The following is a 12,031-nucleotide window of genomic DNA, read 5'->3' on the forward strand; positions in this document are numbered from 1 at the left end:
GGAGGTATTTTATGGGTGAAACATGGTAATATAACAAAGGTCACGATGCAGAAATCGCAGACATCAAGGAGTGGTCGAGATTTTTTTTTTTCATATATTTACAGTGACAAAAAAAAAAATACAATTATGCGATAGTTATGAGGTAGATATCCGGGACATTTTTACAGACGCAATTTTTTTCATTGTGACATAATTTGATTAGAAGTTTAAAATATGTGAGTAAATAATTTTTTTAATCTTTTTTTTTTTTTTTAAACGAAATATGAGGCATCAATTTATGATTCTAAGCTAAATACGATAGACATTTTGAATAATAAATATTAGGTGTGCACGATATCCATTTTTTCAAACCGATATCGATAACGTCCTGCTTCTTAAGGCTGATACCGATACGATAACCGATAATATATATATTTTTTCAATGTATATTCGCCTTAGTTTTTGAACACCTGTAGGTCAAAAATACTAGTGGTTGATTCAGCATAGATTTGCCTTTGACCGAACCGGAATTTTCATGATGACATGAACATTATTATAATGAACAAAACAAAGACAAGAACAGTTTTGACTTCAAATAAAGTGGCCATATTATTTTTTTCAAATAAATATAATTTGAGTCAATCACAATCAATCAGTCAGTATCATTGACGATGTGTTCTCCTGAACAATGAGCACTGATCTAAAACAAACATAAACCCAACAGGTATTGTGCTTTGTCAGCAGATAAAACATTTGGTGCAACAGGAAATGAGACTGTTGAGGTGGTTGCAGCTCAACGTTGCATTCGTAGGAAGAATTGACGGAGAATAAGTTGTCTTTTAGCCAAAACTTGGCGTGTTTAATTTCCATCGACATGCGGATACATCCTCTCTCATTGCTGTCTTCACAGGCAGTCCCACAAATCAAAGTCAAACAAGAAGAAGTAATAAATGTAGCACTTTAGACATTTAAGTCCCATCCTGCCATCTTGTGGCGAAAAGTTAATATGTCAATAATAACAAGCAATAGGAGCATTATTTCCACATCAACTGAGGACACATTTATGAATACAAAGCATTTCCTCCAACATTTCTCTCAACAGAGACTTTTGTCGTCTTGGGCCATGAAACAACTTTCTTAACCTGGCAATTATACTGTAGAACAGCAAACTGGCCAATAATCAAAAGGCCTCTCAAGAACTTGTAAACATAACACTGTAAAATGCAAATATTTGCTAATTGTCATAGTAAGGTTTATAACTCAGTGAAGGTAAAATACGGCCTCTAGAACAAAACAAAACTTTGAATACTGGCAAAACAGGAGTGGAAACAAACTCACACATCCAAATCCGACACCGTGCCAAAAATATTATTAATAGGGCCGATAACATATTGTTATCAGATTTATTGGGATGATGTCATTATTCCTATTATCGGAACGATAATTATTGTGCACCTCTAATAAATATAATTAATTACCTTCTTTTTATGGCTGGGTTGAAACAAAGCGGTTGCGCGACGTCTGTAAACGGGGGTTTCCAGGGTAAAACGGATAAATTATAAATAGTTCGGGGGCTTCATGCGCCATGAATCTGCTATGGCATTATATAGACGTATTGTTCTATCAAACGCAACAGTTCTTTTGGCTTACAATATAACAGTTTCTTTTAAAGAGGGATGCAAGAGCAGAAACTGCTTTTTCAGTCTTGTCTGTGTTTTCCGCCATATGGAAATGAGTTCCCTTGTTTAAAATGTTCGTTAAGACCTGTACAGTAGTACCATTACGTTCACATTTGGAATTAATTCACTTTTTCCTATCACTTTGGATTGAATCAATATGAACCACGTTGCAGAGATGTTTTGTTTTTGTATGACAAAGTTTGTCCTTTCTCAATTTCCGTAGAAAGGTGGAGTTACCACGTGATTTGAGATTGTGACAGCACAGTTCCTGGGACAAACAAAACAGTGACAACTGAACCTAAATGAGGCCAGTGCAGCTTGTCACTTGCTTGAATTAGGTGTTTTCTTCATTTTATGACACGAGGAACAAAACAAAGAAGCTCGAAATGTTGGTAGAGGAAACAAAATTGAGGTAGACCGGGCAAACAAGACAGTACACGTTAGCATTAGATTTTAGCCTTCGCTACGTCAAAAATATTTTTTTCTGAGAACCTCTTTTGTTTTGTTTTTTGTTACTGGCCTAACACTATGTTGTAGACGCGCCTTACTTCCTAGTTGTGGTCCACGAACCCCCAAAATAGTTATTTTTACAAGCTCTGTCGGTGTTTATCTTGTCAAGACAGCCTTCAACTTGCTGCTTATCAACGAAAAAACCGCACCGATGTATTTTTGTCGATTGTGTGGGCAAAATATTGCTACAAAGATGACTTCTGTCGGCAAAGTGTTTAACGGGAGAGTTGCAATGTGAGACACGGGCTGAAACATGGAGGCAGTACGACCTAAGAAGACCAAAGCGAAAGTTGTTGGAAAGGTGACATTTCAAGTTTCATTTGTTTCCCCAGTCACTCATCAGGATTTTTATAAATCAAACCTTTGTAAATTGGCTAAATAAGTTTGAACTTAGGCTGTTTACTTGCTATGACTCATTGGCTATTTTCTAAGTACTGCATATTCTTGTAAATCTGTTATCTGCAGGTCAGGAAGCAAAAAACAACAGAAGACAAGGGAAATGCCCCCTCAGCCGTGTGTGATGATGCTTTCACCAGCATCCCTCTATGTGCCCCACTCCAGGAACCACAGGAGGAAAAATGTGAGCCCACTCTTGTGCCTGAGACTAAACCCGAGCCACTAAATTTGCCCACAGAGGCGCACGAGCCTGCGTCAAATGAGACTTTACAATCAGTTCTAGATTTGCCACAGACATCACAAGCCTCGGTGCAACAGAAGAAAGGAATTGATTTGGACGTGAGCGTGTCGGGGTCTGAGATTATGGGCACGTCACATGTTTCGACACATTTAGACATTAAAAGTGTCCCCAGTGCACCTTCTCTGTATCCATCTGTCCCAACACTGGAGGAAGGATCCTTGATTGAGCTTCACAGTGCGGCAGTGAAGAATTCTGTGAAAGGACCTGCTGTTTTAGCAATTGCCGAGCAGGAATCTTCACCTAGTTTGGAGCCGCTGGAGTCTGTGGTTGAACTATCCAAGACCAAACTCTACCCTGAATTACCAAGAACCACAGCAGAAGTTCAGGTATAGTTTTATACAGAATGTAACATAACATTGCTTCATTTGACTTTGTTCATTTTTTTCCACTCTGCCTTGCTTTGAAGTACTGATATTACTGACTAAGCATGTGTCGATACTAAATTTGAAGTTATGATAAGTAGGGTTGTTCCGATCATGTTTTTTTGCTCCCGATCCGATCCCGATCGTTTTAGTTTGAGTATCTGCCGATCCCGATATTTCCCGATCCGATTGCTTTTTTTTTTGCTCCCGATTCAATTCCAATCATTCCCGATAATTTTTCCCGATCATATACATTTTGGCAATGCATTAACAAAAAAATGAATACAACTCGGACAAATATATACATTCAACATACAGTACATAAGTACTGTATTTGTTTATTATGACAATAAATCCTCAAGATGGCATTTACATTATTAACATTCTTTCTGTGAGAGGGATCCACGGATAGAAAGACTTGTGACTTTGTATATTGTGACTAAATATTGCCATCTAGTGTATTTGTTGAGCTTTCAGTAAATGAAACTGTAGCCATTTAACTGTTCTGCCCAAATGCATGATGAGGAAGTGCAACCATGACTGTGCGTAGTGGTACCAATTGATATATCTTCTCTGCGTTGGGAAATAACATAGGGTGTTAAGGAAAAAGATCAACTACTACCTTTCTTCCCCACATTGCATCCCACGAAATTTTTAATCAGTGGGAGAGGGATTGTAAGGCTTTAGCCAATTAAAAAGAGGTTCCAAAGGCTGCTAAATTTCACTCTAGTCATTTAACGCTGCCTTTTAGCTCTATATATAGGTAAAACGGCGCCATTATAGATTGAATGCGACAATGCGTGAGTGGGTCGTACAGCGCATGCGTTAATTGCGTTAAATATTTTAACGTGATAATTTTTTTAAAAATTAATTACCACCCTTGACGCGATAAATTTGATAACCCTACCTTAAGCCTAAACTAAAGACTCTGGAGTCTGGATGAGTGTAACATATTATGTCTGTAACGTTAAATACATTTAGGAAACGATTTAATGAAAAAATATATATATATTAAAAAAAGGCATGTCCGATATTTTTTTGCCGATTCCGATACTTTGAAAATGACGTGATCGGACCCGATCAATCGGCATCCCGATCGATTAGGACATCTCTAATGATAAGCTTAAGCAAGAATCCTGAGGTTTCACAGTATCACGGTATTGCAGTTATAGCTCTAAAAAGTGTTATTTTGAGTTGTATTGGTAAAAAAAGAAAAAAACATTTTCCATTGAACAGGATTTTTTTATTTATCACAACATATTTGCAAATTGGGACATCAAAATAAATATAATGTTAAAGTAAATATGTTAAAATAACAAAAAATAAAGGAAATATTTTAAATGAAATTTAAATAAATACAAACCCACAGCTCAAGTTGAGAAACAGAACAAAAATAATTATTATTCATAAAAAAAGTAAAAACACTTCTAAATAAAAATTTAAAATATATATATATACTCGACTATATATATATATATATATATATATATATATATATATATATATATATATATATATATATATATATATATATATATATATATATATATATATATTGCAGGCACTTTACTGACTTTAAAGCTCCATCTCAACATTTCTAGAGACTTGCTCATTTTCTAAATATTTCTCTCTAAGTCCAAGTTATGATGCAGGAATGTGAGTATGATCTTTTCTGGGTTAATATACCACTACTACTACTAGTAATACTAATTAGTTAAATGTCAATGGAGAGTGAGAGCAAGAGACAGAGTGCATGTGTATGACTCATATCATTATTTACACATAACACACACACACACACCTTCTCTCAACACAGAAAGTCGCCAGAGAGAAAAAACACAACAGGCTATATAATGAAAATGTTATTTTGGACAGATGTTTACATCTTTCAGTAAATTATACTGCAGCCATGCCAAATGCATGATGGGAAGTGGAACCATGACTGTGGGTAGTGCTACCAATTGATATATCTTCTCTGCATTGGGAAATATATAAGGTGTTAAGAAAAAGATGTATTGCTACCTTCCTTCCCCACATTGCGTCCCATGATATTTCTAATCGTTGGGAGAGGGATTGTAAGGCTTTAGCCAATTAAAAAAAGGCTCCAAGGGCTGCCAAAATTCACTCTACTCTATGCTGCCTTTTATCTCTCTATATAGGTAAAAGGGCGCCATTACAGATTGAGTGTGACAATACGTGAGTGGGTCGTGCAGCGCATGAATTAATTCTGTTAAATATTTTAACGTGATACGTTTTTTAAAAAATTAATTACCGCAGTTATCGGGATAAATTTAATAACCCTACCTTAAGCCTAAACTAAAGACTCTGGATGAGTGTAACATATTATGTCTGTAACGTTAAGTACAATTAGAAAACGATTTCATTAAAAAATATACAGTATATATATTTAAAAAAAGGCATGGCCGATATTTTTTTGCCGGTTCCGATACTTTGAAAATGACGTGATCGGACCCGATCGATCGGGATGCCGATCGATCAGGACATCTCTAGTAAATATATTAAAAAGAACATCCCGACCACTCCTTGATGTCGGCAATTTCTGCATCGCGACCCTTGTTATATTACCATGTTTCACCCATAAAATCCCCAAAAAAATCCAGCTGTGGCCATTCACAGCTGTGTCCTGACACTCAGTGATACATGCTACAAGGAGTTTTTGGATTGAAACAAGGTAAGTACGCGATAATATCTCATTAAAGTCATGGCGTCTTTAATTCTGCTCTCGCGTATTCTCACATCCATATAGGGTTTTGCTGTTGCTGTTTTTTTTTTAAATGCCCTTCTGTTCAAAATTTTTCTTCCCCCAGAAAATTGAGATTTTAAGCTTTTCAATTATGTATGGCCAAATTGTGGGTCTCAGAGCGGATCTTCAAATCACCTGAGTGTTTTCCACCTATTGCCATTTTAGAAAATTGGAAGTAAAGGGTCACACGGGGTAAAGTTGCTTAGAGTGCTGCTGCTTTTTAGTGGGTAAATGAGGAGCAGCATTTAGTGTGTAAGCTACTTCGTATGCTGGTAGCACTACTGCTGACCAATTTATTAAGTCTGTGTGCGGGTCAGACGTTATTGATTTTATAACAGAGGCTGGGGGCCGGATGAAATTTGACCACGGGCCGCATTTGGCCCCCGGGCCAGACTTTGGACATGTCTGGTTTAAATTTTGTAACTTATTTGTCTGTACAACACGTGGCAAAAAATAATGGAATCACCAGTTCAAGTGGATGTTAAATCAGTTGTTTGATTGTATAAGGTTGAAAAAAAAAAACATAGATATGACGAAAACGTTAGGCCATTTCAACTGGCAACTTTCTGGCTTTAGGAGACAGAAAAAAATTAATCAATAGAAACAACTCTCTTAGTCAGTAACGTAAACTTTTTGTGACCAAGCGGCAAGCGTAAGGGAAAAAATTATGGAATCACTCAATTGGAGGGGGAAAAAATTGAAATCTTTCCATTTTGAGGAAATAAAAATATGATCTAATCAAGCACACACAACTAATACTTTGTTGCATGATCACTGGCCTTTATAACAGTCTGAACTATGGACTCAATCAGTGACAAACAGTGCTCTTAATCAATGTGGCTCCAACTTTCTATGATTGCTGTTGCTAGGTTAGTTCTGCATGTTGTAGCGTTGTGTTGGATCACTTTCTTTAAATTTCACCACAAATTTTCAATTGGACTGAGATCCGGTTCATTTGCAGTTCATGACATTGACCTTATGTGTGTGTTTTCACAGTTTTTGCTCAAAGGCAAGATCCCTTGTCATCTTAAAAAAACGCAGCAGGTCACATGAGTGGCACGACCAAACACTGCTTAAATGCGTGCTAACTACACATACAATAAGAAAATATCACACATTATGAACTTAAGACGGAAACTATGGCGAATTTTTGTCTCATTCTCGTCTGGTAAGACAACAACTGGTATCCATCTCGTTATGTTTTAGTCTCCCAAGACATGTTTTTAGCTCGTTTTCGTCATGAAAAAATTGCTCGTTGACGAAATATTTTCGTCATCGTCATCAGTGACGAAAACAACAATGCCATGGCCAAATGTAGTGCTGCGCTAAGAGGTTGCATTTGATACACAGAATCTGGTTCTAATTAGGGGTGCAACGGTTTAGTTAGCCCACGGTTCGGTTTGAACCTCGGTTTTGGGATCACGGTTTCGGTTCGGTTTCGGTTTGCGTTTTGCTTTTTTGTTTTTTTAAAACTGCCTTTATTTTGCTTTTAAAAAAATGAAATAAATACCTAAAATGTGAACATTTTCGACTGTTAAAATGCCTCTTAGCTCTTTGGCTAGTGTAGTGACTGACTACTGAAATACACACACAGTAGTAAAAAAGTTACTTGGCAAAGTAACTGGTGATACCTTTCATGTTTTTTTTTTTCATTAAAACAAACAAACCCAAGAACATAGTAACCTTTGCTATGTTCATTGTTGTTAATCTTACTGAAAAAAAGTAATTAATTATAGTTACAAATTACTTCTCCCAAAAAGTAATTGCGTTAGTAACTCAATTACCTGAAAGTAAGAGTAATTAGTTACTTGGCAAAGTAATTGGTGATAATTACTTTTTTTTTTCTCTCTCCCCCCAAAAAAAAATTAAATTAAAAAAAAAAATATATATATATATATATATATATATATATATATATATATAAACATTGGCCACGCTATGTGAAGTTTTTTGTGAAGGTTTTTGGTACAATTGGCCCGAGCCCAATTCTTTACCCTAATTTACCCTTTACCCTGAATCAACTGTCAAAAGTTGTTAAAATTGCTCCCATTATTGCATTAGTTCCCTTCTCTCTACTTTCGACATATGAAAGTTTTAAAACTGTTTCATCATTTAAAGATAGATTCAAGTCAAGATTTTGCCGATTTAGAAGTATTTTAGATAAAAAGTTACTTAGGTTCGCTAGGAAGGTTCTCTACAACAGAGCCGTCCTAAAAAGTCTACTGCTTTAAGATGGCGGCTGTCTACTAACTCATTTAGTGCCATGTCTGTCATTTTGCATCTAGTTATATCTATGTACAGTACATGTGATATCTACCATGTCTACCATATCTACCATAACATACGGAGCGTCTCGGTGAGTCCGTCTCACTCAGACTTTTCGGCCAATATAGTAACGCATGCCTTTCCGTCCTCAGTAACGGTAACAGCGTTGCCAAGATGAGAAAAGTAATTAATTCGATTACCCACTACTGAAAAAAATAACGCCGTTAGTAACGCCGTTATATTGTAACGCCGTTATTAACAACACTGGCTATGTTTGGCGGTCATTTAATGTTGTAATCAACCGTTAAAGTTGATAAAATTGCTCCCATTTTTGCATTAGTTCCCTTCTGTCTACTTTCGACATGTGAAAATTTTAAAACTGTTTCATCCTTTAAAGATAGACTATTTTGCCGATTTAGAAATATTTTAGATAAAATGTTGCTTAGGTTCGCTTGTAAGGTTTACTACAACAGAGCCTTTCTGAGAAGTTTACTGCTCTAAAATGGCGGCTGTTTACTAACGCTACCGAGTCTGTCATTTCGCATGTAGTTCTATATGCATGAGATATCTAGGCGCAGATTGTATGCTGTCGGCGGAAATATTGGAGCCACCTAGCCCAGCATCGCGTTTGCTACAGCGTCTCAACAAACAGTCTTCCTTCTCCGTGTCTCTTTTCTCTTTCTTTTCTTGCTTCATTCAACCAACATATTAACAAACATTGGCTCGTTGCAGAAACGGCGACCAAATCCGAACGGATGAAAAAAAAAAAAAAAGTAATGCACGAAAAACGTGCAGATTTTGAACGTAACGTACGCCGTACACCAGACATGTCCAAACTGCGGCCCGGGGGCCAAATGCGGCCCGTGGTCAAATTTCACCCGGCCCCCAGCCTCTGTCATTAGATCAATAACGTCTGGCCCGCACACAGACTTAATAAATTGGTAAGCAATACTGCTACCAGCATATGAAATAGCTTACACACTAAATGCTGCTGCTCATTTACCCACTAAAAGGCAGCAGCACGCTGAGCAACATTATCCCGTCTGATCCTTGACTTCCAATTTTCTAAAATGGCGACAATCAACAACAAAAAAAAGTTGAGTGCGACGGCTGACGCTTCAAGGATAGGTGGAATTTGGACTATTTCTTTCATAAAATACGCAACAACTGTGTCTGCCTCATTTGCAAAGAGACAGTCACTGTTTTTAAAGAATTCAATGTAAGGCGATATTACCAAACAAGGCACGCTGACATGTACGACAAGATTACGGGGAAGATACGCAGCGAGAAATTGAAGCAACTTTTGAAGCTAGTTTAATTTCACAACAGCAGTATTTCACAAGAGCCCGAGAGTCGAAACAGAACGCTAGTTGCGAGATTGTTGAAATTATTAATTGAAAAAAAAATAATAAAGCAAATGTGACACACAGAATGGCTTGCTAAAATTTGCTTAAATATATTGTTCTGCGTAAAGGACGTCAGCCAAGGTCGACCCCCCACATTTTTACCACACCAAATCTGGCCCCCTTTGCAAAAAGTTTGGACACCCCTGGCGTACACATTTAAAAATGAGTGCTCACTTGTACAAATTACGACGAGACCGTACAACTTGACAGTTATGAATTATAGTAGACCGTCACAGTTAGGTAGTAGCACTCTGTAGCACGGGACGTCCAACTTCCAACTATCAGTGTTCAGGGCAAAACTATGTGCTTTAGCGAAATCATCTTCGATGGCTTTGCGTGCCATTTCATAAATGTCGAGGATTACGTTGTTGGAGAAATATGTCCGCGAGGGAACAATGTAACGCGGGTCAAGCGTTGCAAATAAATTAACGAACCCCGCCGTGTGTTTTCACTGGTGTCATCTTCGGGGTTGTCCTGCCCTGAGAAAGTGGTATCTGTGGGTGATGCCGGCTGAGGTGCCGGAGTCATGTTATAAAAGTGTTATTTGCTAGCATTAGCATGGGGAACAAGCGCTGAGCAATGCTTGCAATTTTTTTTTTCCCAATATTTTCTCTCCCTCCGCATTGTAGTCCACGGGGAAACCAAAATGTTGCCACACTGCAGATTTGAAAGAAGCCGGTGATTCCTCAAAATTCAGTCTCTCCACTCCTCCGCTCGCCATAGCTATTTGTTTTCTTTCTTGTTTCACTTTCACTTCGCTTGTAAGCGAGAGAGGGCGTTACTCGGCTTCTATGACACAGCGATCGACATTTACTTGCGGGGCGGGAATTTCTCCCCAGCGGTGCTTCACGTCACACACAGGCACACAGAGCTCGATCAATTCATTCCACATTCGGAATACATTAATTGCAAAACCGAAAAAGCGCGGTTCATAAAGGCGTATTGAACCGTACAGGGCAAACCGTACGGTTCGGCTTTGAACCGCAAACCGTTGCACCGCAAGTTCTAATGTGGCGGTTGTGTTTTTCATGCTGTTCCTAACGTCCAGATTTTAGACTATTTAGGCTAACTGTCAACAAACAACATATTTTGAAACACTGTGTGATGATTTACTGTCATTAAAAGGTTTAAATTAAGTAATAACCTCACTTGATTTTTGCAGCCATTCTCTTTGGAGCAGCTGAGCGTTTGGGAGCCTGGAGGAGGGTTACGAACTTGGCTCGAAGGCGTCGAAGTATGCACAGCTCAGTTCTGTGCGCTCGCTCGACAGGAGAGTCACGAATTAGCCGAACTTCTACAAAACTACTGGCGATGTCGCAGACAGCTGACCCAATCTCACACACAATTACACACGCAGTCGTCAGACTGCAAAAGCACTCAGAATCGTCTATGGAGCTTCAGAGATGAACAGTTAACACTTCAGGTTCAGTGTCTCCAAAACCTTACTGAGCACAAATATGCAGTAAAATAAGTGATAATTTGCTGATATGTTTACATTTCTTCTTTAAAGGGATTGTGTGCAGATCAATCGAAAGTGTGTGGATACCATCGCTTCCAGCAGGCAGAATTCAGTCATAGTGTGCTGGCTGAGCTGAGCAAACTCTTTGAAATTCGCAGTGAACTTTTGCATCAGAAGGTTGCACTACATGCTTATACTGCTCTGCTTTCACGCCTCCAGGTGGAATTCTTCTTGTACCGCCTATTAAAAGGTAATATGTACATACACTGACACAAAGCCTTGCCTATCCCAAATTGTCTATTTTATTAATTTTTATGAAGAAATTTAATGTATACTCATGTAGTGGTACACCAAAGAGTGACTAAATTAAACAGCCCCTTTCAACCCGTTACAGTGCATTAACCATCAACAGTTCAGTTGTATTCAACTTAAAAACAACGAAAAGGTTCAGATGTAATTTAAAGAATGGTTTCTTTTCAAGCATTTAGGAAACATTTAGAAACAATGAATAAGGGTAATACCATTTCACTCAATCCTTATGTAGATTTAATTTATTTTCTAAAGTCTAGTTTGTGTAGTGTTAATGCTCAAACTGTGCCTTTATAATATATCTAAAAGCAATGCCTTAGTTATTTTCTGAACATTTTGGTCATTTTAAGTTAACTCTTTGCCTTCTATTGACAGCGATAAATTTCCAATTCATTTGAACTGGGAGAGCTTGCAGTGAACAGTTATTAAGAGGCGATCATTCGCTGCCAGCCTCTACCAATCAAAACAGATTGGACGTCTAGCGCCGTCAATGGCAAGGGCTAAGTACACTGTAAAAAAACAACCTATAGAATTTACTCAATAAAATTGAGGCGAAAATGTACACTCAGTTTGATAGTGTAAAGTTTAGTTAATTTTACTT

General features: G+C 37.7%; 1 protein-coding gene across 1 annotated transcript in view; it reads left to right on the forward strand.

Annotated features, from left to right (window-relative positions):
- Positions 1 to 1,898: 1,898 nt before the first annotated feature.
- epg5 (ectopic P-granules autophagy protein 5 homolog (C. elegans)) overlaps positions 1,899 to 12,031 on the forward strand; it is a 62,320-nt gene continuing 52,187 nt past the window's right edge. The window contains exons 1-4 of the mRNA XM_057831982.1: positions 1,899 to 2,469; positions 2,634 to 3,191; positions 10,825 to 11,085; positions 11,173 to 11,371. Coding sequence (XP_057687965.1) covers positions 2,422 to 2,469; positions 2,634 to 3,191; positions 10,825 to 11,085; positions 11,173 to 11,371 — 1,066 coding nt within the window. The 5' untranslated portion in view covers positions 1,899 to 2,421. The remainder of the gene's footprint in view (positions 2,470 to 2,633; positions 3,192 to 10,824; positions 11,086 to 11,172; positions 11,372 to 12,031) is intronic.

This window comes from Corythoichthys intestinalis, chromosome 3 (assembly GCF_030265065.1).
Source record: "Corythoichthys intestinalis isolate RoL2023-P3 chromosome 3, ASM3026506v1, whole genome shotgun sequence".
NCBI classification, from domain to species: Eukaryota; Metazoa; Chordata; class Actinopteri; order Syngnathiformes; family Syngnathidae; genus Corythoichthys; species Corythoichthys intestinalis.